At 38.1% G+C, this 27,984-nt stretch overlaps 1 protein-coding gene across 1 annotated transcript; it reads right to left on the bottom strand.

Moving 5' to 3' along the window:
- Positions 1 to 253: 253 nt before the first annotated feature.
- On the bottom strand, positions 254 to 27,900 carry ANKS4B (ankyrin repeat and sterile alpha motif domain containing 4B). Its single transcript, XM_081554608.1, has 4 exons — positions 27,809 to 27,900; positions 11,860 to 11,916; positions 11,165 to 11,405; positions 254 to 2,191 (listed from the first exon to the last, which is right to left on the bottom strand). The coding sequence occupies exons 3-4, from the start codon at positions 11,326 to 11,328 to the stop codon at positions 1,117 to 1,119; spliced, it is 1,239 nt and encodes a 412-aa protein (XP_081410734.1). The 5' UTR covers positions 11,329 to 11,405; positions 11,860 to 11,916; positions 27,809 to 27,900; the 3' UTR covers positions 254 to 1,116.
- Positions 27,901 to 27,984: the final 84 nt, after the last annotated feature.

A 27,984-nucleotide genomic window follows, 5' to 3' on the forward strand; every position in this document is an offset into this window, starting at 1 on the left:
AGTAAATAAGATATGTATATAATAAGCATACAAAAATTCAACTTTTACAATTGAATTTTCCCAATGAAGAACCTAGATTTCTTTTTCCTTTTTTAAGTTTCAGGAGGCACTTACACTTAGGAAAAAATCATCTAATCATCTAAAAATCATCTGATCTTCTTTTCTGTATTCTTATTTTCCCCTCCCTATCTCTCTTGTCTTAAGGACGATCTTATTCTGCTAGGACTGCTGTAACAAAATACCACAGACTGGGTGGCTTAAACAACAGAACTTTATTTTCTTATAGCTCTGGAGGCTGGAAATCCAAGATAAAAGCAATAAAAAGTTGGGTTTCTCCTGAGGCTTCCTTCTGCGGCTTTCAGATAACTGCCTCCTTGCTTTATCTTCACATGGCCTATTCTTTCTCTTCGCGTGGCGATGCAAGCACATCACCAGTGTGTCTGCCTGTTCACAGGATGACTGGAGCTAGAATCCCTACCCTCAAGATCAGAAATTAAGCGTATAAGTTTTGGAAGGACAAAATTTAGTCCATACAGGTACCGTGCATTCTATTTCATCTCTCTCTCTGCCTGCTGTTCTGTCTCTGTTCCCAAGTAGGAATGTTACAGACCCATTTCTATTACTTGTAAACATGTAAACAACTACTGATTAGGGTTAGACACATTCAGGTTAGGCATCAAGCCACAGGCCAATGGAGGAATTTTAGTTTCCATCAACAGGTAAAGTCATGGAGCTAAGGATCAGAAATTAGGCAGCAGCTAGTGTGATAGGAGACTATAATTTTAAGTTCAGAGTTAGGAAATAAAGTCTTTTCTGTTCTCTGTCATCCATTTAATCCTTTCTATATTCAAAAATATCAAAAAGATAATTGAAGAGAAATGTCATTTCCTTATTCCCATTTCTTACCTCCTTGAGTTTCTCACAAGTGGTTTATATGAATTTAGGTACAGAGTATTTCTCAGAGTAGAATTTGGGCTTCTTAGGTGGACACCTCCAAAACTCTAGAAACCCAGTAGTCTGGTATTGGGTACAGAGTAGGTATTGCCTGGAATATCTCCAGTGGGGCACAGCATCACCCCCACCTCTCTAGACTCACCCCGTTGACCCAACACTCCATCAGAGGTTGGTGTCAACCAACTGTCCAGGCTGTTCTAGCACCTGCTTCCTTCTATTTATGGCATTAAGAACTTTCTTCCTGGGACCCAGCTGCATTTGTATGCTCTGAAGGTCCTCATCAGAGCAAAGCAGCAGAGCTTCCAGATCAATCTGCTCTCTCATGAAAATAGGAAGGAATTCTTCCAAGTAGTGAGACTGCAAGAACACTTCCAGGGGAGTAGCATCAACCACATCTTCCTCCCATTCCACTTCATCTTCATCCCAAGGCAGATCATCTTCATGGTTGTTTTCCTCTCCCTCTTCATCAGCCTCAGCTTCTCCTTGTCTCTGAAGCAATTCACTGGGCATTGTAAACCCCAGCTCCCTCCTGCTGTCTGAGATGTCTTCAGGGCTGAATATTCTATTCCTTCCAAAAACAACATTTCCTAGACCTGGACGGTTGAGAATGGATTCTTGTTGCATACAGCTGTCCCCCTTTGCAGAGAACTGGAGCTTCTCTATGAAGTCCCCTGAGAGTTCATCTTCCTCATCTTCTCTGAACACTTCCATCACATTCTTCTGTCCACTTCTGCTCTCATTCCCTAACTGCTCTGCAGTATCTTTGTTCTTCTTGAACTTAAGCTTGAAGGTATCTTTAATACCCTTAGACAGTGACCCAAATGTGTTAGAAGCAGAAGCATTTGAAAGGGGTGACCTAGAGAAAGTTCCCTTGGAAGAAGGAAGAGTCCCAGATTCCTCCTTGCTGTATGTGCGGGCCATCTTATTTTGGTGCTTCTCCTGGAGCCTCTCACACTCTTTGATCTGCTTCTTGACATTTTTCTGAGCCTGCTCCTTCTGCCTGGTGACTTTCTTGGGGTTCATGATGTTCTGGGCAGTGGCAGCCTTATCCAGAAGAGCGACACATTCATTCTGCTCTCTGCTGGCAGCAGCATCCAGTGGAGACTGTAAGTCATTGTCCAGAGCAAAGATGTTGGCACCAAAGTTGATCAGAAATGAGACACAGTGGGCATGACCATTGGAGGCTGCATAATGCAAAGGAGTATTTCCCCAGATGTCACATCTATTAGGATCCCCTCTAGAAGAGAAAATATAAAAAATACATACTAATTTTTTCTCTGAAGATGAGGTCTAAGAAATAAAAAATTAAAATAAAGGACATAGTGCAAGTTAATCTTGCCTTGACATTGTTACAAGATAACTTCAAAAGTCCAGATGTGTCACATTTAGGCATCACATGGCCAGAAACAGTCCATATCTACCCTGTATCTCGTTTTTAGAAGCAAAAAAACTTTCTAAGAAACTCCCAAAATGTGTAAATTTCACGTCTCATTGCCCAGAATCGGATCACATACCTAGGAGAAAGGAAATAGAGCTACCTTCTTTATCTGAGATCAATTAGATTTTTCCCCTGGATAGGATTACCCCATGCTATGCTGGTAAATGTTAACAACCATTTCATTAAGGGAAGAGAATCAAACACTGATTTATATAGCATATGCCAATTTCTGTGGTGTAAATACACCACCACAACACATTTTAAGCACTAACATGACCTTACTGGACACAGAATTTGGAAGACAGGCATAGCAGCAATTGATTATAAATTATTCCCACCACGTAGATATTTAATAGATGTGCACAATCTTAACAGCAAAGATAATATTAAAATGTGGTAAAATAATTAGAAAGGAATAAGTTTTGAGTATTACCTTTTTAATATAATTTATTGAATTTAAGTTTATATAATTTTATTTTTAATAATGAATTGTTCATCTGATTCAGACTTCCTGAAAACTTAGCAATCATCTCTCCTCAGCTTGTTAGATAGAGCTGGTTCTGAAACCATACCCTGTGCCTTAAAGGATCAAGGTTCATAAGGTAGAAACAAGATGGAAACAAAAATGATAACATCAAGAACACCAAACCTGTTTCACAGAGTATCAGGGAAACCACAGATGTGGAAACAGCTTGCTAGCAGCCCCTCCCACTGAGCTTGAGCATCACACAGATGCCCTGAGGGACTTGAATGACTGATAGTGCACTTTGGATATCACAGGCTGAAAATCCACTACTTGTTACGTACTGGACCCCTTCACCTCTAAAACTGCACATATAACCCATGAAGAGGCATGAAGGACTGTCCAACCTTCACTCTTGAAACTTACATTGAAACTTACACTTACTTTCCATCATTTGTTTCTCAGCAGCCTCCCCCTCTTTTTCCTGACTTCCACAGTAAATATCCCATTCAAAAGCCAATCAAGGAGATGAATCTAAAGCAGTGCCTCTTGTCTCCTTGTTTTCCACCCTTCAATGAAGCCTTTTCTCTCTGCAAAGACCATTGCCTTGGTCTTTCCATTGCACAGTGGGCAACAAGCCCACTTGCTAAGTTACAGTTCCAGCACACAACTGTTACTCTCCTCTGAGTCATAGGTAAGGGTATAAATAACAACAAAACTGGTTTCCCAACAGAAAGAAAGAAAAGAGGAATGGGTGTTAGGCAGGAAGCAGTGTCTAATACAACTAATATTTGTACAAAGGGTCTATTGATTCCTCACTTTACTTTCACATAATAATGAGGGGTTTGGGCTTCCCTAATGGCTCAGATGTAAAAGAATCTGCCTATAATGCAGGAGACCCTGGTTTGATCCTTAGGTTGGGAAGATCCCCTGGAGAAGGGAATGGCTACCCACTCCAGTATTCTTGCCTAGAGAATTCCATGGACAGAGGAGCCTGGTGGGCTATAGTCCATGGGGTTGCAGAGTCGGACATGACTGAGCGACTAACACTACAATGGTTTAAGGTAGAATTGGGGGCAGTATTAGATAGCATTAAGAGTACGTGGCAGGTAAAGAAGATTTGTGGAATGAATGTCTACTAGAATCCTGCCCCAGGCTAAATCCCCACCCCCTTACCCTTCTCCTGTGAGGCCTTAAGTTACAAACAAGCATAAGTGAAAAGTAATAACTTACTGTTAACTATGGCTCTGACCCCAAGCCCCTGTTGAGAACTCTGATAATACAGGTACTAAAGGGCACCTTCCCTTGTCCTAGTCCAGACTCCAAAATCAGGATTTCTGCAAACTTTGGCCAGGCTAGCCCCATGGGATGGCAGGAGAGAGAGTCTGAGAAGGTGTCTTAACATTCCTGGTAAGCAGCAGGTGAAACAAGAGAAAAGGTCCATGCCCTTGCAACTGGCATGTTAATGCACTGTGATCCTTCTGTTCCTTGCTATTTAAAGTTTGGTCCCTAGACCAGAAGCAGTAATATTACCTTCAGGTTTGTTGGAAATGCAGAATCTTGGACCTCATCCCAGACTTCCCAAATCAGAATCTGAAGTTTAACAAGATCCCCAGGTTAAGTTCATTGCAGGTTAAGACCTGCACTAGTTAAGGTGACCGAATCAGTGTCCTATAATTTAGGGAATCGGGTTTGTATTATAATTCCTCCATGGGAAACTTTGGTTGCTTCATGCTTTTTTGTTTCAAAGCACTTACACATTCACTGCCTCCACCACCACTACCACCAATCACAATCTTTCTCTTTAAAAAGAAAGAGAAGAACAACTCTCAGAGGGGTAAATAAGACCAAGCACTCAATTGACTTGCCCACCAGTTCACTGCAGTACACTTTGGATCAAGCCTGCCTCCATGTCTAATGGTTTCCAACACAATATGGTCTTACGTTAACTCACCTCAGCTTTACATTTTACCTGCAATGAGGCCTCAAGTTCAACTTTTCTAGTACTCATTGTCCTCATCTATAAACTGAGGATAATATTATCTACTCATAGAACTATAATGTGAAGAAAGTCAACATACATAAAGCATTAGAAAAGTGCTTGGTACATAGTGAATACTCAATAAATTTTACCTGTTATCACTTCCCTTGACTCTAAACACTTAATTTGATATATTTTTTCTTGTACCCATCTGGTAAATTCCTGCAACACTACAATAACTCTTCTGGCCTTTCAACACTTACAATCTTAATTCGTCAAATACGCCCTGCCCCATTTAGATAATATGTCTCAGAGGGCAAAATCTGTGTCTTTTGTCCTTTGTATGGTATCTTCCATATCTCCTAGCAGATGTCTCAAACACAACCGAAAGAAGCCAAGATGGGAGGTAAGTAACTTAATGGGGCCACGTTTATTTATTTTTTTTTCCAACAAAGTCATAGTTAAATTCAAGCTCCATCTAAAAGAACAGGCATTGTTCAGCTGTGGCTAATTGCTATCCTGAATAAAAGCAGACACAATATTGCCAGGGCTTCCATTTTCCAAACAAAACCAGAAATCCAGAATTTCAGGTGAAGCTTTTTGATGTTTAAATGTTGGCTTAAATTTAAGAGAAAATTACAGTGAGGTCCAAATTAAACATGCTTGTGGGCTAGATCCAGCCAGAAGGTGACAGTTGGCAACTTCCTTCTGAGGAGAGAGAACAGTGAGTGTAAGCAGATGTACATATAGGTGACGTTACATATTTGGGACACCAGGAATATATTCAGTGTGGCCAGAGATAGAGGAAGGGAAATAAGTTCAAAGAGGAAGGAAAGAAACTGAAATTGAATCTAAGGAAAGCAAGTATTAAATAACATGGTTCTGTTGCACAACCCTTTTCAAAAGGGGTCTAGTCAGTCTGCCTGATTTAGTTGTCTTGGATCAAAGGAGACTTCTTTCAACCTTAAACAGTTGTGTATCTTAGGGAACCACAGTACCCTCAAAGATGAAGTTTCACTTTTTATTTATTTTAACCAAACACCACATTCAAAAGACTTCAAAGAGAGGTTGTAAAACATCTAAGACATTACTGCAAGTATAAACATATGGGTTAAATTTGCCTGATATTAGATTGGGTAAGTTAAAAACGAAATTATTGAGAGGAGTGAGTTTGGGTGAGGATGTTACAAGTATTAAGAGGTTGGATTAAATCCACATGCTTCAAGTCATAAAACAGTAGAATTTCCCCCACCCAAGGGAACTTAAATGATCCTTCAAAAATAGGAAGAACATGAAGAAAACCTGAGGTGACCCTTAAAGATTGTTCCTCTCTTAAGAAACACAAAATCCCAAATTTAAAGATGAAACTGTCAGTTAGCTGATTCGTGAGTTGCCCTGGAACATTTAAGCTATTTCCATTTGCAGAAATTCTACTTATAGACAACTTTCCAAATTGATGTACTACTTAAATTAAAATTTTTTCTATTGACAATTTTGGGGTTCTTCTTAACTCAATCTTTGTCTTTCAATCTCTGGTGTCCTTCACATTTTTTGATAGAACCATTATACATGCCTGTCCAGATATTCAAAAACTCATCCCCCTCATTTGTTGATCTGAATCCAGTATTGATGACATATTATTTCTGTGGTCTAAATTCATAAAATTTTTATTTGATTTTTTTCTATCCTTTTTTTTCCCAAAAGAGAAACTCAATGAAAAGATTTTAAGTAATCATATTTTGCCCTTGCTTTTTGGTAGATTAGTACATTTTGGAAATAATTTTTAAACCTAGATTTTTATTATTGTTGCAAAATAGGCAGTTTTCTTATATTAAATTACTCTGAGCATCTGTTCCATTTCAATTTCTCCTTTTGAAGTTGATTTGATTTTTTCTGGAGTTGTTCTCAGAAAAACAATCACTTATTTTTCTACATAAGAAGGAATATTTAGGCTCATTAGTAATCAAATAAATGCAGTTGAAAATAATATACCACCATCTATTTGCCTATCAGATAGGCAACAAATAAAAAGAATAATAATACTCAGTTTTGGCAGGAGTGTGAAGAAATGAATAATGCTGGAGGAAGCGTAGAGTGGTTCAAATTTCCTGGCACAGTATGTGCCCAAAGACTGTAAAACATAGTGCTCCTTTGAATCAACAATTCTGCTTTAAGGAATTTATCCTGAGGAAATATCAGACACTTGTGCAAAGATGAATGATCAAGGATGCTCATTCCATCTTATACAAAAACTGGGTTCAAATTAAATGTCATGAACAAATAACTGATTAAATAAATTGTAATGAAACTATAAAGCAGGATACCATATAGCCACTGAAAACAATGTTATGGATCTCTCCTTTTTAGTGCAGATAGTCAGTGCTGTATTATTAAATAATTAGAAGAATAATCCAGAAGAGTTTGTATACTGTGATTTCCTTTTTTCAGACTGAATATAAGTACATTTAAGTGTATGTTCTTAAAAGGAGACATCTGAAGGAATATATACCCAAATGTTAATGACTGTGAGAATTCATGTGATTTTTGCTTTATTAAGTATATTTTCCAATATGACATGAAATGTTACAAGAAGTTTGTATACTTTTGAGAATCAGAAAGGAAAAAAATTATTTTCATTTTAGAAAATGAAACAAAAATACTTTAAAAAACCCATGCATGTTTTAAAGGCAAAATTAAATTCTGTATAACTGAGGCCATCTTCCCAATGTAAAACATGTAATTATTGCTTTCCATCTTTAAAAGTAAAAAAGAAAGAAAAACAGTTTTTAACAAAGCCAGAGTTTGGATATTATTGCTTGCCACATAATCCATAGTTCAATCAGGTAGTGACAGAAAGACACTAAAATCATCAGACTGCAATAGACCTCAATAATTGATTAACATCTAAATTCAATTTTTTATTGGTTTTACTTTTTAGTCCCCTTAAATGTAATGGGAATTTTGTTCTCACACAAGTGCTTAAAGATTGGTTATGATCAAAATCTGCCTGCAATGCAGGAGACCCAGTTTTGATCCCTAAGTTGGGAAGATCCTCTGGAGAAGGAAATGGCAACTCACTCCAGTATTCTTGCCTGGAGAATTCTATGGACACAGGAGCTTATGGGGTCGCAAAAAGTCAGACACAACTGAGTGAACAGCACACACATGCAATGATCATAACGGGTGGTAACCTGTGAAAACCCTTATAAGACATTTTTATAAGTTTATACCAGCCCAACTTAACAGATCTTAAATTCTTCTGAAAAGAAGGAAAAAAATCTGGGATGTAGTAGAACTGATCCAGAAGACAAGAGTTGAGAAGGAAGGACTAACCAGGGTTAGAATGTTGATGCTCATAATCAGTTTTTAATAAATACCAAACAATGGGCTGGATTTTGACATTACACTGAGAGAAATTACCATGCCAAATAAATACATAAAGAGTTGATTATATAACAAAATCCTTAGGGACAAATGACTAGCCACTTGGAGAAGACATAGTTAGATCACAATCTCAAATCTTAATCAAAGAAATAAAATATGAGTTATTAAAAAAAAAAAACTAAAGTACTAAAGAAAATATCTGTCAATATTTAGGCATGACCTCAAAGTTTGAATTACATGGTAAAATTGATAGACTTAAGTACATAAAATACATATTTAAATTTATATTTTCACTGATATTAAATATCTGATGTCAAAAATGTGAATTATGAATTGTGAAAATATTTGGAAATACAGTGACAAAAGGCTGATATTCTAACTTTAAAAAAATCGATGAGAAATGTTGAAGATTCCATTATATAAGTAGGACAAGGTTATAAATACTTAGTTCACAAAAGTGGAAATACAATGACTTCAAAATATAAAAAAATTTTCAACCCTGCCAGTAACCAAAGAACATTAAAGGCGCATTGATATATCATTTTGAACCTACAATATTGACAGAAATCGGTGCTCATTTTCTGAAGAGCAATTTGTCAATAGACACCAAAAAAGTCTTTAAATGGTATCCATGCCAACTGATCCAGAAATTTCACTTTGAAGAATTTGTTCTGAGGAAAACATGAGCAAAGATTTACATATAAGGATAATTATCACAGCACTATTTAAACTATGGGAAACAAGTTATTTGTCCAAAAGAGAGATTGACTAAGAAATATATACTATATTCATTAACTAGAATACTAAGAAGTTCCTGAAAATTAAACTGTAAAAGAATATATGCTGACATGGAAAAAATGCTTATGATATATTGAGTCATAAAAAAAAAACATGCATACCACACAAAAAGTGTTTTACTTAGTATACTATTTCATGTATATGTACAAATACACATGCATAATTATTTATATATAATATATACATTTTAACATATTTGTGCATATATTTGTAGGTTCTCTATATATTTTAAACACACACTATATATATGACATAACAGGATATTTTATTCTTTATAATCTGTGTTCATATATATAGTTTAATTTGGGGGGCTTAGTTTATGTTAACTTTGTCCTAAGTAAAGACCAGTAGAACAATTTGTATAAGAAAATGTTTCAGGCTTACAAAGAGAGAGAGAGAGCATAGGAGAACATCTAGGCCCTCTCATTTAAATTGGACCTTAAAATGGGAAAGGGTTTTCAGCACTGGTTGTGAAATTGTAACTGACATCTTGCACTTTCTGCAGAGGTGATATACTTTGATAAGTTGAAGAAAGTTTGGAAGAAGAGGAAAGACGATACAGTGTTACAATCTGAAAGAGCTTGACTGAAAGGGTCCGGGTAGAGGGTGATGTCTGGAAATCCTGGAAAATGGGAGTTCAAAGGAATGGAGTACATCCACTCCACTCACTTCCTCATTTAGTCTTCAACTCAGGAACTCCTCCACCTTTGGTTCTTCTAACTCCTTAAAGTGCCTCTCACTTCAATAAAGGATGCCAACATCCAGCAAGCTGTCAAAGCTCAAACCTGATCCTCCTCTTCCGTCTACCCACTCAACGTTCAGTCAATTATAACCAATTCCGCATCCACGTTGCCGTCCATTCACATCTCTCTGTTCCCAGTACCACTTTTCTAATCCAGTCCGTCCCTCATCTCAACCATTAAAACAGTCCCTGAACACTTTCTTTGACTCCTATACAACTGCCTGAGGAAAATTTTGTAAACAAAAAGCTACCCTGCATAAACCCGTGACAGCACCCTTCCATGTCCTTGGGGAGAAAGTTCAATTCCTTAAGAGTCTACAAGACTCTTGTGTCTGGTCTCCTCGCTTACAACTTGGCCTCTCCCCACTCAAGCCATATCCAGCCATACTTGACCTCTTCAGCGCCTAGAATACAGTGCTTTTCCTCAGGAGAAACACTCTTCACCTTCATCTGCCCAACTCCTTATCGTTCAAACTACAGTTTAGATGCTCAAGAAAGCCTTCCCTCACTACCTAGATTGGGATCCTGTGTTATTTATTTAGTGTTCTCTCTTTTACCCCTTGATAACACATTCATGACATTTCCTCTCTCAAATCTAATCACCATTTGAAGATGGGAAGAAGCATATTTCTCTTGTTGATCTGGCAAAATGGCTGACACAGAGCAAATTATATGTATTAATAAATACATGTTGTATATTAATATGTATAAATTCACTTGCCTCCATTACTCACATTTTCATTTTTTCTTTCTTTAGTCTTCTTGGAGTTATAGTTGTCCATGGTGACTAGCCCCTCCATCAACAAGAAGACAGGAGCTAGCTAATTTCTGCTTTAGAATTTGGAGGGAGAGTATATGTACATGTATATATCTGACAGCCAGAGTGGTAAACAAGATAGGCTGAAGGTCCCTTTTATAGCTTATAAAGCAGAAATTTCATCTAAGAATCATGTGCTTGCACTTGGATTGAGTATTTTTTTTTAAGGCTGTGGCATTTGAATGGCACCAATGAAAAAATAAAAAACATATCATTTGTTCCAATTATGCCTGACATCTTAAAACCAGGTAGATCGCTGATCTTTTTTAGAGTCAAGCATTTACATGTCGTGGAAAGGAGTTTTAAAGCCACAAAATTCAAATATCTTACCCTCAAGGCAAATAATAGTGACTTCGAGATCAGGATTTCTGTATGTGTGGCTCATAAGGGATCAGCCACCCCATGGTGCCAGTTCTCAGTGTGGAAAGAGAATATCTCTGGGAAATTTTCTCGCTTCCTCTAAAAAGACAATCTTTACACAGACTAGAATGAGCGCAAAGTATTTTCACTAATTCCCTGCCTCTTGCTTCTGTCTGCAAAATCCTCCCATAAACAGTTTCCAATCAAAACCATTGGGTTGAACTTACCCTCTGCTGCAGATTATTTCTAGGGCTTCCAAGTTCCCATGGTAGGCTGCCAGGAGTGTGGGAGTCATGCCATCTTCATCAGAAAGATTCAGATCTCTCTTGGTAGCCTCCTTCAGAAGTTCCAGGTAGCTATCACTAGCAGCTTGGTGATAGCGAGTGGACATTTTTCTGCTCTCCAAAGCTTTGCCAAATATCACTCTCCAGGCGGAACAGGATGTCAGTGAAGCAGCCTTCCTACAAGCTGGTTAATCAGTGACAAGGAAGAGTGTCAGCCCAGGGCAAAGCTCACTTCAGCCTCCCTCCATGGAAAGCAGCCAGAAAAAGTCATAGCACTGAACTTAGACCTTTTCTCTCTGGAATGGCCATGACATTGAAAATTGAGGACTGCCGTGTTCATCTTGAATGTCTTAAAAGAGGCACGTTTTTCTTGTCTCTTAACAAGTTTTAAATATAATATTGGTCATCAAAGCACAGAATGAAGAAAATAATTTCAAAACAACTCAGAACTAGGCTAGCTCATTGGAGTGGTCCATTTTTCTAAAGTGCTATGTTGAGGTATAATTTACATATTATGAAATTCATCCATTTTAAGTGCAAAATTCAATGATTGTTACTAAATTTAGAGTTGTGCAATTGTCACCATGAAACCGCGCAGGCCCCTGTGGGAACTTCTTAGAGACAGACCCCCTCCTTACCAGTCTACTACCTCTTGATTGTAGAAAAACTGTAGCCTTCTAGGCCTTTCCCCAGTTCTAAAGAGCAAATTTAATCAGAGAAATGAGAAAAGGTAGAAACAAAGAAAAAGTCAAGCAAAACAAAATAATAATTGTTTAGCCATAAAACAAAGTCAAGCGCATTTAGTTCCTCCTTAATGCTTATAGACAATATCCTAAACAACATGCTTGAGCTATTTTGCAGACACTAAACCCCTCACCAGGTGGAAAAAGTTAACTGCATGCTGACCATCAACACATAGATTCCAAACCAGACTCCAAACCAGTTGGAACCAGAAGGTTGAGGACTGAGGTTTTCAAAATATCACCCTGTTACTTCACCACCAACCAACCAAGAACTGTGGATGAGCTGGTCACATACCCTGTGACCCTTTCCTTCACATTGTCTTTAAAAACACTTCCCTGAAAGCCACTGGTGAGTTTGGGTTTTTCAGGTAAAAGTTTTTGCCTGGCACCCTGTGATAAATGCTGCATTTTCCTCCACCACAACCTAATATCAGTAGATTGGCTTTGCCACACAGACAGTGAGCAGACCCAACTTCTGTTTGGTAACAACCATAATCCAGTTTTATAACATATTTGTAACCCCTCAAATATCCCTCATGCTAAGTTGTAATCACTCCTCTTTCCCACTCTCAGCCTCAGGAAACCACAAATCTGTTTTCTGTCTCTACAGATTTGCTATTTGTAGGTATTGCATGTAAATGGAACCATACAATGTACAGCCTTTTGTAGCTTCACATAAATTTTTGAGGTGCATGCATTTTACGGCACGTAACATTATTTCCTTCCCTTTTATTTCTGAATAGTATTCTACTATACTAATACACTAAATTTTCTTTATTCTTTCAACAGTTGATAGACATTTGAATTGTTCCCACATTTTGTTTTTATGAATACTGCCACCATGACTATACAAGTTTTTGTGTGGACATATACTTTCAGATATCTAAGGTATAAATCATCAAATGGAATTGCTCAATTATATGGCAATTTATATTTAACTTTTTAAGAAATTGACAAACTGTTTACCAAAGTGACTATATAGATTTTCATTCCCATCAGCAATGTATGAAACTGTTTAGTTCAGTTGCTCAGTCATGTCTGATTCTTTGTGACCCCATGGACTGCAGCACATCAGGCCTCCCTGTCCATCACCAACTCCCGGAGCTTGCTCAAACTCATGTCCATGAAGTCAGTGATGCCATTCAACCATCTCATCCTCCATCGTTCCCTTCTCCTCCTGCCTTCAATCTTTCCTAGCATCAGGGTCTTTTCCAATGAGTTCAGTTCATTACCTCAGGTGGCCAAAGTATTAGAGCTACAGCTTCAGCATCAGTCCTTCCAATGAATATTCAGGATTGATTAGTTTGATCTCCTTGCAGTCCAAGGGACTCTCAAGAGTCTTCTCCAACACCACAGTTCAAAAGCATCAATTCTTCGGCACTCAGCTTTCTTTATGGTCCGACTCTCACATCCATACATGACTACTGGAAAAACAATAGCTTTGACTGTACAGACATTTGTCTGCAAAGTATGTCTCTGCTTTTTAATATGCTGTTGAGGTTGGTCATAACTTTTCTTCCAAGGAGCAGGTATCTTTTAATTTCATGGCTGTAGTCACCACCTGCAGTGATTTCGGAGCCCAAGAAAATAAAGTCTGTCACTGTTTCCATTGTTTCCCCATCTATTCGCCATGAAGTGATGGGACCGGATGCCATGATCCTCGTTTTTTGAGTGTTGAGTTTTAAGACATCTTTTTAACTCTCCTCTTTCACCTTCATCAAGAGGCTGTTTAGTTCCTCTTCGCTTTCTGCCATAAGGGTGGTGTCATCTGCGTATCTGAGGTTATTGATATTTCTCTCCGCAATCTTGATTCCAGCTTTGCTTCATCCAGCCTGGCATTTTGCATGATGTACTCTGCATATAAGTTAAATAAGCAGGGTGACAATATACAGCCTTGCCATACTCCTTTCCCAATTTGAAACCAGTCTGTTTTTCCATGTTCAGTTCCAACTATTGCTTCTTGACCTGCATGCAGATTTCTCAGGAGGTAGGTAAGGTGGTCTGGTAGTCCCATCTCTTGAAGAATTTCCCACAGTTTGTTGTGATCTACACAGTCAAAGGCTTTAGTGTATGAGACTGTTAGGGAAATTGAAATGGAGAAAGTCTTGTTCAGTCTTCAGAAGCAGGAGAGCAGGCTTCTGACTTTGCTGCTGACCTGCTTGTACACTACCCAGACTCCATGCCTGCCTGCAAGCACAGAAAGCCAGGCAGCCCTTTAGATAAGAAAGTAAGTGGCTCTTGGAATTCTGGAGCCCCTGGAGGTCTGGCCAACCACTTGGGGTCTAAAGAAACCCTTTGACTCACAAGATAAATAGCACTGTAAAAAGATTAAAGTAAAGCGGGAACTGCATTTTAGTATGCAAACTGATGATGATATCAGTTTGCAACCTGGAATTATAAGCAGGAGCCCCTGAAAATGCAATGTGAAGTCTCACCAGTGGAGTGGACACACTGCCCAGGGTCATTTCCTAACTGGGACTCCACATTGCTGTTTACAAGGGACTTCCCAGTGCTGTTTAATTCTGGATGTTGGTCTTTGCAATTTGGTGATGTATGTGCTGTTAATTCTCTCTATTGTTTCTATTTCTTTTATTTTAATGACTGTATATTGAAGTTAAGTCAAATAATCTTCTACAAAAATTCAAATTGTTCATTTGTGTGTAATGAGTGGTTTCTTATGTTAACAAATCCTTTAAATCTAAAATGAAAGTAAAACTTTTGGCAAAACAGAGACTTCAAACTTTTTCATATCCTTGAAGCCTTTATTATTTTCCTTTCCATTTAAAGTTAGTGGATGTGAAGTGGTACCACTGCTGTTTAAATTTTTTTTTTCCTAATGAGTAACAATGTTGATAATGTTTTAAGTGCTTATTAGCTATTCTTACATTTTGTCTTTAAAAATTTTGTTTATTAGGTTGTCTTATTATTATTGAATTATAAGAGTTCTTTATATGTCCTAGATAAAAATCCTTTATCAGATATAGTTTGAACTTAATGAAAATGAAAACAAACATTTCAAAATTTACAGAACACAATTAAAACAGAACTGGGGGAACTTTGCAGTTTTTACTGCTTATGTTACTGACAGAAAAGAAGAAAAATCTCAAATCATTAACTTAAACTTTTGCCTTATGGAAAGAAGGAAAAGAACAGAAAAATTAGTGTAAATAAAGAGCACAATATAAAACCAAAACATGGTTCAAATTTATCTGTAATCAAAGTAAATGTAAACAGACCAAATTCACCAGTTAGAAGACTCAGCCATGTCTTATTTGTAATAGACACACTTAAAATATAAAATTGCAAAAAAAGTGAAAGCAACAAAGGAAAAGTTATATCAAGAAAATACTAACAACAAATTGGTATAGCTATATTTGTATCAGACAAAAAGGTAGTTTAAGCCAAACAATTACCAAGGATAAAGAGAGAGTGATGAAAGGAAAAATTTATCAAGAAAATACGATAGTTCTAAACTTCTATGTACCAAGTAATATAGCCTCAAAATAGAAAAAACAAATATTAATAGAATTTAAAGAGAAAGAACAAATCTTCTATCATAGCAAGAGATTTTAACACACTCCCTTAATATTATATATCAATCAGACTAAAGATTAGGAAAGGTATAAAAAATTTGAATACAATTAAAAAGATTTATCTAACAAGCCTATATAGAACACTGTATTCAATAGAAAATGCATGTTCTTTAAAAGCACACTGAGAATATTTATCACATTCTGTTATATAAAACAGAACTCATGCAGGCCTCAACAAACATCAAGTAGGTTTCATGTAGATCATATTCTCTGAAGACATTGCAATAAAATTAGAACCCATCATCCTTACACAACTGATTAACTGTTTGTATGTTTTTGTGATATAACTTTTGCATCATTGTCATCATCTTGGATTGTATTTTTTCCTCTCTTTAATGCACTATAAATATTTCCCACATTGTTACAAAATATCTAATATGCTTGGATAATAGTTCATGGTATTGATGTGAGGAAGGTATGTATTTGAAGTCTGTAACTGTTTATTCATCATCTATTTTTGTTCAAGTCTTTATTCTAAGATAAATTAAAACCCACTCTGAAAAAGCAAAAGCTTTCATCTGCAAATGCTTACCACAGTTAGCTCTAAAGGTCAATATTTGTTTCTTTTTTTTTTTTTTTTTGGTTTCTATGAGAACAGTGGAAGCTGTAGAAGCAAAACCTGGAAGGCAACATTAATTATTTGTTTTTTAAAAAAAAGAATCTTTTTTTACCCTAGAAAAAGTGAAATATCCAAACATGACTGTGGACCCTTTCAGAACAAGGTAACATTGTTTCTCTATCATTTTTGCTTGAACCACTCAAATTTAGACACAATTGCATTCATTAATGTACTCTGAAATAGAAAATCATATGTAACCTGAGAAAGGGCTTCTCAAAGATAAATGGATTGATAGAATACTTTGTTCTACTATACAGTATTGCATTCTATTCTGCTAATTCACTTCAGTCATGTCTGACTGTGTGCGACCCCACAGACGGCAGCCCACCAGGCTCCACCATCCCCGGGATTCTCCAGGCAAGAACACTAGAGTGGGTTGCCATTTCCTTCTCCAATGCATGAAAGCGAAAAGTGAAAGTGATAGAATGCTAAGTGCCAATCATAGAAGGAGTCTGCTGACAGATAAACATCATGACGGTGATAGTAATGATAATGATAAGAATGATGAGAAGAGGAGAATAATAATAATTAGGGTGGAAGCAAAGGAAAAGGAAGCCAGAACAATTACAGAGGAGAGGAATAAGGACTGCAAATGGAAGACAAAGAGGAGAAAGAAGAGTTTCTCAGCTCCAGCAGTACTTATGACTTGGACTTAAACTCTTTCTATGAAATGGTAAAGCAACTGAGATAAACACACACACACACACACACACACGCATGCACGCTCATATATATATTCGTTGTTGTTGTTTAGTCGCTCAGTCATGTCCAACTCTTTGCAACTCCATGGATTATAGCCTGCCAGGCCCTCTTTCCGTGGGATTTCTCAGGCAAGAAAACTGGTGTGGGTTGCCGTTTCCTTCTCCAGGGCATCTTCCTGACCCAGGGATATAACTCATTTTTCCTGCATTAGCAAGCATATTCTTTACCACTGAGCCCACCACCTATATATATAGGCTTCCCTCGGCACACTTAGGCATTTCCCTAAGAAAACTTCCTAGAGAAGATTGGATGGGGAGGGAGACGGAAAGCAGAAATAAATCTTTCTGAACTTGAAGCTCCTCCTTACCTCATTCCTTAAAGAGGGGGTTGAGAAAGAGGGTTGAACTTGGAGCTAGATAGAGTCCATATGGTCTAACGCAAGTTACTCTGTCTATTTGAGTCTCTATTTCTTTGTAGATAAAGTTGGAGGAAATTGTTCATGATCCTATCATCAATTCCTTATGGGAGGGTTGGATAAGTGTGTGGCAATTGTGACTTTTGACTATATTTTTCTTATGAAAACAAGTATTTGAGTCTGTTCCTACAGTATGCTGCTATTCTCCAGGAAGGTCAGAGAAGACCTGCCATACATACAGAGATTTTGAGGATTAGACTTAAGTGGTGATAACCATTTCTTGTATCATTCTTCTAACTAACTAGCTAGTTAAGACTCTGATCAACCTTCCTGTTGCAACCAACCCTGTACATCTCCCTACACTCCTGCAGTATTAGTATAACTTTAGTGAAACATCCTGCAAGTGACTTCTGCCTCACTCTGGTTGCTGCTTAGGTTCAGAGGAGTGGGCTCTATTCCTTTCTTTGTTTTTCTAAAACTCCGGAAACTCAACCTATTACCAGGATCCCTAAGAATGTAATTCTGAGAGCCCTTCTGCCTAGATACCACTTCTTTTTGCCAAAGACTCGTAGGAAAACAGGGTTAAAGAGCTTCCAGGGACAGCATTTGCAGAGATTCTCTCACCAATGGGTCTCCTTTTCCCCACAGAGCAATGCCATTTTCAGGTCTTCATTGTTGTGTTTGTAATTTTGTGACCTCTCTTGTTTAATAGCAGCTATCTGATAGCTGAGTGGTTTGAACAGGAGTCCCATGTACCATGAAGGCAATCCTGGCCAAGTAGCCTTTGGATGGAGGATTTATTCAGGACTCTGATCTATCTATATAAGAGAGTTGTATATGATCCTTCACTCAGGGAGAGGAAAAGAAGAGACAAAGACTAGTGGTAGTTAATACTGCCAGTCCACAGCAAGAAAAACCATGCCAGCAAAGTGGAAAACAATCTTCTTTGTTCTGAAAAACCATTCACTGCTCTTTGGGAAAGAAATTCAACAGCTTGTGCAACCCATGTTTTTGTTAATGAGATTGCCCCCTGAACCGCAAGGGATCTAGCTTTCAAAAGCACACATTGTTTGTTCTTCAAAGCTATTCACATCTAATTACAGAGGAAATTCCCTTGTCTGGTAGGGAAGCACAGTTTTTATGTAGTAAGGAAAATGAAGAGATCCAAGCAGAAAATTTACTTTTAACAAGATTATTTCATCTAATGAATATCTGATTATAAATTCTATTGAAAATAAAAGCAATAACAGAAAGAAAATGAAAATAAAGGGGATTACAAAAGCCCTGTTTTTACCCAGAAAACTTAGATGAATCAGGCAAGGGTGGAACCAGGCATCATTAACACACAACTATATGTGCTGAATGGGTTTATGATAAATATATCTGTTGCAGTTGAGACATTTTTCACATGGATTATTAAGAAATGTCACTTACATGTGTATTTTTTCTCTTCATCACAGTACTAAAACTGTTCAACCTATTTGATGTGGACTTTTTCTATTAAAAAGAGATTTCAGCAACTCTGCTTTTCATTTAAACTCATAGGTAGCTCAAAGTACAGAGAAACTTTCTTTCCCACACTGAAGATCATTGGTGGTGTTTCCCTTTGAAACATTGTTAAACACAAGCATGAAGCAATCAAAAGACCCATTGTCTTCTTTTTTGCTTTTTCTTCTTCAAATGAAAGCATTTATGAAAATATTTAGGTGGATAAATGGAGTATTGAAATTGTAATGTCCCTGAAGTATTGATGGGGTTTAATTTATTCACATAAGTTTCAAGACATTCAAAGTCCTATTTTTTTTTTTGCCAGAAAAACAGACAGAGCTGTTATTGTACCATCTGGTCTGCATGAGGCATATCTTGGCATCCCTTAACTGCACATTTTAGAAATGCTAAACTCCAGATGGCAATACATTGTAACAGTGGAGAGCTTTATAAAGGTTTCCAAAAAACGAATTCTTTAAAATGTGAATATTAGATAGTCTAAGCAGGGGCTATGAATTTAAATTTCATACTTGGATTAACTGACTTTGTTAGCTGGACAAATTTCCTTTTATCTTATGCCTTTTCCCTTTCCTAATTAATTGTGGTTTTAAGAATTGAAAAGCTCAATCAACATAAATCATATGACCTGATTCCTCACCCAAAGCTTAAGTTCTATAAAAACTTCAGAAACACTGATCACTGGGAAACCTACATTAGCTGCCATTTTGTTTCAAGATAGCAGGATTATGACACAGGGGAGGTGTGTTATAGCACTCTTAAAGCAGATTATCAAATATCATTAAAACCATTTCTCAAAGCTGATAGTTGGACTGGGAAGACAAGAAAATGTGAATGTCGAGTATTGTATTGAAATAAAGGCAGAGTACAGAAATGGTTAAGAATATAGATTCTTAAGTCAGAAAGTAAACTCTGCATTTTCTTAAATTTTTTTCTCTTTCCTCTGCATTTTTCTTTTCAAAAATAAGAACAACAACTGGGATCTGGAGTTTTCATCATCCTGTACCCAAGTGGCTCAGTGATGAAGAACGCCTGCCAAGCAGGAGGCGCAGGTTTGATCCCTGAGTCGGGAAGATTCCCTGGAAAAGGAAATGGCAATCCACTCCAATATTCTTGCCTTGGAAATTCCATCAACAGAGGAGCATGGTGGGCTACAGTCCATGGGATCACAAAAGAGTCGTACACAACTTACCAACTAAACAACAACAACATATCTTACAACATAGTAAAAAGAATATATATCTTATAGTCACACAGAGTTGTATTTCAATCTGAGAGTTTATATTGGTTCTCTAAGGCTGCCACGTGATGTGAAGAGTCAAGTCATTGGAAAAGACCCTGATGCTGGGAAAGATTGAAGGCAAAAGGAGAAGAAGGTGGCAGAGGATAAGATGGTTGGATAGCATCACCAACTCAATGGACATGAGTTTGAGCAAACTCCAGGAGATAGGGAGGGACAGTGAGGTCTGGCGTGCTGCAGTCCATGAGGTCACAAAGAGTCAGACACAACTTAGCAAAAACAACAAAGGCTGCCATAAATAGAATCTCAAACTGGGTGGCTTAAACATCAGAATTTTTTTCTTAGAGTTCTGGAAGCTAGAAATCTGAGATCAAAGTGTTGGAAGAATTGGTTTCTTCTGAGGGCAATGATGGAAAGATTTGTCCCAGGCCTCTGTCCTTGGTTGTAAAAAGTCATCTTCCCCATATCTTCACCTTGTCTTCCCCTCTATATGTCTACGCCCAAATTCCTTCTTCTCATAAGGATACAAATCATATTGTATTAGGGCCTACCCTAAAGACCTCATTTTAACTTAATCATCTCTGTAAAGACCCTAGTTCCAAATACAATCACATTCTGAGGTATCTAGGCTTTTTTGGAGTGGGGCAGGGGAGCTTCAATTTTAATTCTTGTCATTTTCATTTGTATGAAATATCTTTTTCCATCCCCTTACTTTCAATCTATGTGTGTCCATGGCCTAAAGTGGGTCTCTTATGGGCAGCATACTTTGTTTTTTTAATCCAATCTGCTATTCTGGGTCTTTTGATTGGAGCATTTAGTCCGTTGGCTTTTAAGGTATTGATAGATATGTATTTATTTTCCATTTTAAATGTTGTTTTCCTGTTGATTTTGTATTTCTTCTTTATCCCTTTGCGTTTCTGTTTTCCCTTTTGTGGTTTGATAATTTTCTTTTGTATTATCTTATGCTTATGTTCTCTTTCTTTTGGTTTTCATGAATCTATTGTATGTTTTTGATTTCCAGTTACCCTGTTATTCAAGTATATTAAGCTTCTGTGTTTCCTGTACCTGGATATCTGTTGAATTTGAGACGTTATCAGCCATCATTTCTTCAAATACATTTTCAATTTCCTTTTTACTTTCTTTTCCTTCTGGGATCCCTATTGTGTGTAGATTGGCACACTTTATATTCTCCCATAGGTCTCCTATTTTGCTTTCATTTCTTTTCATTTGGTTTTTCAGTCTGTTGTTCTGACTGGGTGATTTCCGTTATTCTATCTCCCATGTCATTTATTCATTCTTCTGCATTATTCATTCTGCTATCATTGCCTTTAGCTTAGCTTTAACCTTGGGGAATGAGTTCCCTAATTTTTCCTTTTACACTTTCTAGTTTCTTTTTATAGTGATCAGCATTTCTAATTCCTTCAGTATTTTCGTTATCTCTTTTTTTGAACTTGTGTCTATTAGACTGAAGAGATCCATTACATCATTTGTTTTTTCAGGAAAATTCTCTGGATCTCTTCACTGGGAGTGGCTGCTCTGCTTCTTCCTTTTAGTTATGTCTCTTGTTCCATGAGTTTAGGAGAAACAATTATATACTGTGGTCTTGGAGGGGCTTTTTTCTGGGGAGTGTCCCTGTGTCATTTGTATGGATTTATTTTTTGGTGTGAAAGTTATTTTTAGTGTGTCTGCCTCCTGCCTCTTTCCTCAGTGTATGGTGGCCATTACCCCTTGATAGGAGGTGTGACTGGTGTTTTGGTGACCAGAGCCTGCACTAGACATTGAGCAGGGGCACCTCTTTGCTATGTGGTTGGCACTACCCTGTCATGGGCCAGGTATGTTCCCTAGTTGTTGGAGTAGAAGCCTTCAGATCCATTTCTGAGCTGCAGTGTGAGGTAGGTGGAATTGCACTGCTCCCACTGGAAGAGGAGCTGCTGAGTATTCCTCTGTCAGAGCTGTTAACCAGGGACAGTGCTCTGTTGTGTTATCTGTCACATATTTTGCAGGCTTACAAAATACACCATGGTTGGCACTGCCCTTGGCCCCATCTCATCTTTGGAAATGCTGGCAATGAGCTCTGGTATCTATCAGATATTGTTTTTACAAGGCCACCAACACAGATTCACTGAAGTCAGGTTCAAGAACTGCAGAAGTTGTGCACCTGGACCTGCTAGGAGCACAATGGAGAGAGCTTAGACCCTGGCCCAGTCCAGCCCCCACATGCATGTGCCCACAAAGTCCACAGGTGCTAAGGCCAGAGCTGTCTCAGCCATGTGAGCACATGTTGTCCACTCAGATGTCCTGCAGGCACTGAATTTACAAAGCCAGCAGTGGAGGTGTAAATCTGCAGCTTATGCAGCCAAGGGGAGAGATTTCAGCCTTGCTTCCCAAGCCATGAAGGCCCTGGGACTCAGCTGTGCTTTTTAGCCCTGACTGCCTGTGGGCAACCCACTGGCATCTGATCCCAGAGCCTCCTGAGGCAGCTGTGGGCTGTGGGATGCCCTGAGGTGGCAGCTATGGTACAGAAGCCTGCTGAGATGGTGGCTGGGTTGTGAGAACCCACCGAGGTGGTGGCTGGGGCGGGCTCTTCCACAGCCCCTGGAGGCAGAGAGTAGCAAGTGGAGAAAAAGGCTGCCAAGGCAGCCCCACCGCTCCCTTTTTGTGTCACTCAACAATGGCACTTCAACTCTGTAGCGGCCTGGGTTTCCTTCTCCACACTATCTCAGGTGAAGCCATGGCACATCCCAGTGCCTTCAGGCATCTCCACACAGCCAACAGCACTCCTCTCTCCAGGACTGTCCTCTAAACCCCAAGTTTTAGCACCCAGCCCTCACACAGTCCAGCAACATGTGTCTAAGGCTACAATGAGCAGGGTGTTGACACAAATGTTTATGTAGGTCTCTCTCTGTTCTGTCTGCCACAAACCAGTTGCTGTGCCCTTCTCTGAGCCTCTAAAGCTCACTTTCTGTCCAGATCTCCCTGCAAGTGAGGGGGCTTCCCAGGGTACAGGAACCTTTCCTTTTTTCAGCTCCCTTCCAAGGCCACAGTTCCCATCCCACTTCCTCTTTTTTACCCTTTCATCCTACCCAGTTACATGGAGATCTTTCTTGTCCTTTTCAGATATTTGAAGTCTTCTGCCAGTGTTCTAGAGGGGTTCTGTGGGGATTGTTCCATTTGTAGATGTATTTTTGATGTATTTATGTATGTATTTATGTATGTATTATTTATGTATGTATTTTGTGGAGGAGATGAGATCCAAATACTTCTAGCCCACCAACTTGATGTAAATGGATTAAATGCTTCAACCAATAGATATAAACTGGCTGAATGGAAACCAAATCAAGATCCATACACATACTGTCTATAAGAGAACCACCTCAGACATAGGGACACATACAGGCTGAAAGTGAGTGTATGGAAGAAGATAGTCCGTGCAAATGAAAATCAAATGAAAGCTGGAGTAGCAATACTCCTATCAGGCAAAACAGACTTTAAAATAAAGATGTTACAAGAGATAAGAGTTTCCCAGGTAGTGCTAGTGGTAAAGAACCTGCCTGCCAATGCAGGAGACATAAGAGACGTAGGTTCAATCCCTGGGTCGGGAAGATTCCTTGGAGGAGAGTATGGCGATCCACTCCAGTGTTCTTGCCTGTAGAATCCCTTGGACAGAGGAACAAAGAGTCAGGCACGACTGAAGCACAAAGAGTCAGACACAACTGAAGTGACTCATGGACACACAAAAGATAAGGGACTCTCCATGAAGATCAAGGAATTGATCCAAGAAGAAGATATAACAACTACAAATGTTTATGCACCCAGCATAGGAGCACCTTGATATATAAGGCAAATGTTAACAGACTCAAAAGGGGAAATTGGCAGTAACACAATAATAGTGAGTAACTTAGCACCTCCCTGACATAGGTGGACAGATCATCCAGACAGAAAAGCAATAAGCAAGCACAGGCCTTAAATGACACATTAAACCAGATGGATGTAATTGCTATTTATAGAGCATTTAATCTGAAATCAGCAGAATACACAATCTTCTCAAGTGTAAGGAACACTCTTCAGGATAGATCACAAGCTGGGTCACAAGGCAAACCTTGGTAAATTTAAGAAAATTGAAATCATTTCAAGCATCTTTTCCAGTCACAACACTATGAGATTAGACATTAACTACAAGAAAAAATATAAAAAGCACAAACACATGGAGGCTAAACAACATGCTACTAAGCAGACAATGGATCAGTGAAGAAAACAAAATGGAAATCAAAAAGTATCTAGAGGAAAATGAAAACATAACAAACAAACAAATGACAAACCAAAAACTATGGGACACTGGAAAAGCAGTTATAAGAGGGCAGTTACAGCACTATAACTATGTTTCAGGAAACAAGAAAAATCTCAAATAAACAACCTAACCCTGCCCTGAAGCAACTAGAGAAAGAAGAACAAACAAATCAAAGTTAGCAGAAGGAAAGAAATCATAAAGATCAGAGTGGAAATAAATGAAATAGAGATGAAGAAAATGGTATAAAAGAATAATGAAACTAAAAGCAGTTCTTTGAAAAGTTGAACAAAATTGATATGTGCTTATCCAGATTCATCATGGGGAAAAAAAAAAATGAAGAGGACTCAAATTAATAAAAGGAAAAGTGGAAAAGGAGAAGTTACAATGGACACCACAGAAATACAAAGAATCATAAGAGACTACTACAAGCAGCTATATGCCAATATAATGGAGAGCCTAGAAGAAATGGAGAAATTCTTAGAAAGGTACAATCTTCCAAGACTGAACCAGGAAGAAATAGAACATATGACAAGACTGATACCAAGTACTAAAATTGAAATGGTGATTAAAAACTTCCATCACTCAAAAGTTTATGACCAGATAGCTTCACATGCAAATTATATCAAACATTAACAGTTAATACCTATTCCTCTGAAACTCAAAAAATTTCAGAGAAAGAAACACTTCCAAACTCACTCTATGAGGCCACAATCACCCTGATACCAAAACCAGACAAAGATATCACAAAAAAAGAAAGCTACAGGCCAATACCCCTGATGAAAATGTGATCCAGCAATAACTCTTCTTGGCATATATCCAGAGAAAACCATAATTCAGTAAGATACATGCACCTCAGTGTTCATTGCAGCACTATTTACAATAGCCAGATATGGAAGCAACCTAAATATCATCAACAGAGGAATGGATAAAGAAGATATGATACATATATACAATGGAATATTACTCAGCCATTGAAAAGAATGAAATAATGCCACTTGCAGCAACATGGATGAACCTAGAGATTATTATACTAAGTAAAAGTAAATCAGAAAGAAGACAAATATCATATGATATCACTTATATGTGGAATCTAAAAAAATGATACAAATGAACTTATTTACAAAAGAGAAAGAGACTCACAGACTTTGAAAACAAATTTATGGTTACAAAAGGGGAAAAGTTGTGGGGGTGAGATAAATTAGGAGTTTGGGATTGACATACACATACTACTCTATATAAACTAGATAATCAACAAAGACCTACTGTATAGTACAAAGAACTGTATTCAATATTATATAATAACCTATATAGGAAAAGAAACTGAAAAAGAAACAATATATGTTTATGTATAACTGACTCACTTTGCTGTACACCTGAAACTAACACAATAGTGCAAATCAATTATATTCCAATATAAAATAAAAATTAAATTATCAATTAAAAATGAAAAGATACATGCATCCTATACCTGTGAACAGAGGAGCCTGGTGGGCCACAGTCCATGGAGTTTCAAAAGAATCATACATGATTTAATGACCAAAAACAAAGCAACAACAACAAAAAACAATGCTCATAGCAGCACTGTTTACAATAGCCAAGACATGAAAACAACCTAAATGTCCAAGGAATGGATAAAGAAGATGTGAGATATATAATACTCAGTCATAAAAAATGAAATAATGTCTTTTGCAGGAACATGGATGGACCTACAGATTATCATACTAAGCAAAGTAAGTCAAAAAGAGAAAGACAGATACCATACAATATTACCTGTATGTGAAATATAAAATATGATACAAATAAATGTATCTACAAAATGGAAGCAAACTCACAGACATAGAGAACAGACTTGTGGTTGTCAAGGGGGAAAGTGGTGGGAAGGGAAAGATTGGGAGTTTGGGATTAGCAGGTGAAAACTAGTGTATATAGCATGGATAAACAATAAGATCCTACTGTATAGCACAGGGAACTATACTCAATATCCTGTGATAAATGACAATGGAAAAGAATATGAAAAAGAATATATATATATGTGTATGTATATATACATAACTGAATCACTTTGCTGTATGGCAGAAATTAACACTACATTGTAAATGAATTATGTTGTTGTTGTTCAGTTACCCAGTTGTGTTTGACTCTTTGCAGCCCCATGGACTGCAGCACACCAGACCTCCCTGTCCCTAACCATCTCCCAAAGATTGCCCAAGTTCATGTCCATTGCATCTGTGATGCCTTCCCACCATCTCATCCTCTGGCGCCCTCTTCTCCTTCTGCCCTCAATCTTTCCCAGCACCAGGGACTTTTCCAATGAGTTGGCTGTTCACATCAGGTGATCAAAATACTGGAGCTTCAGCTTCAGGATCAGTCCTTCCAATGAGTATTCAGGGTTGATTTCCCTTAAGATTGACTGGTTTGATCTCCTTGCTGTCCATGGGACTCTTAGGAGTCTTCTCCAGCACCCAAGTCTGAAGGCATCAATTCATTGGTGCTCTGCCTTCTTCATGGTCCAGCTCTCACAAACATACTAGACCACCAGGAAGACAACAGACCTTTGACAGCAGAGTAATATCTCTGTTTTTCAAGACCCTGTCTAGGTTTGTCATAGCTTCCTGCCAAGAAGCAATCATGTTCTGATTTCATGGCTACGGTCACCATCCACAGTGATTTTAGAGCCCAAGAAGAGGAAATCTGTCACTACTTTCACGTTTTCCTCTTCTATTACTCCCTTCTACTTACTCCCCATGAAGTAATGGGGTCAGATCTTAGTTTTTTTTAATATTTAGTTTTAAGCTGGCTCTTTCACTCTCCCCCTTCACCCTCATCAAGAGGCTCTTTAGTCCTTCTTCACTTTCTTTCATTAAAGTGGTATCATCCACATATCTGAGGTTGTTGATACTTCTGCCTATCTTGATTCCAGCTCAGCATTTCTCATTCAGCCTGGCATTTCTCATGATATGCTCAGTATATAGGTTAAATAAACAGGGTGACAACAGACAGCCCTGTCATATCATACTTCAATAAAATATTTTAAAAATTGTGGGGGACAAATTCATTTCATAACAGCTTTCTACTTGGTAGCTAATCAGCTTGGGGGAAATTCACTTAAGGAGACTTTATTTCCTTTTCTTATTCCTATCTTGAAGGTTATCCATCAGTGTCCAGCATAGGACCTATACACAAAGGGGAAAATTGCTCTTCCCTCCTTCCTACAGAGACTTACCAGAATTTCTGAGGACTATCTATTCTTTCCCATTATTCTGTGTGAAATGTGAATGATAAAGGCTTGGGTTTATAAAACCCCCCTGAGAACCAAAAGAGGAAGGGGTAGATTAGAGATTTAGTGAAAGGAGATTTAACAGAATTAAGGGTTACTTGAGTAAGAGACTTCAGGAAATAGGTGGAGCTTCAAGTCATCTTACTCTAATCGAGACCCAAATTCTACAGAGAGCTTGTTTTATAGCTTCAGTCTTGTGCCTACCTCTGGCCCAAAGGGTGATGGAAGCAGCTTGACTGGAGTCTCACCAAGACTGTATCTGATGGGAGAGTTCCCTGAAGCCCATCATGGTGTTGCTATCAAAAGAAAAGGATAATTTGTGCTCATTCTTGGTCATGTCCAACTCTTTGCAGCCCCATGGACTGTAGCCCACCAGGCTC

The sequence above is a fragment of the Giraffa tippelskirchi genome, chromosome 13 (assembly GCF_054371585.1).
Source record: "Giraffa tippelskirchi isolate mGirTip1 chromosome 13, T2T-mGirTip1v1.2.pri, whole genome shotgun sequence".
In the NCBI taxonomy this organism is placed as follows: Eukaryota; Metazoa; Chordata; class Mammalia; order Artiodactyla; family Giraffidae; genus Giraffa; species Giraffa tippelskirchi.

Coding starts and splice junctions, on each gene's coding strand:
- ANKS4B (XM_081554608.1), bottom strand. CDS start 11,328: ATGTCCACTCGCTATCACCAAGCTGCTAGTGATAGCTACCTGGAACTT. Junction 2,192..11,164: donor GAAATAATCTGCAGCAGAGG/GTAAGTTCAACC, acceptor TTTCTCTTCTAG/AGGGGATCCTAATAGATGTG.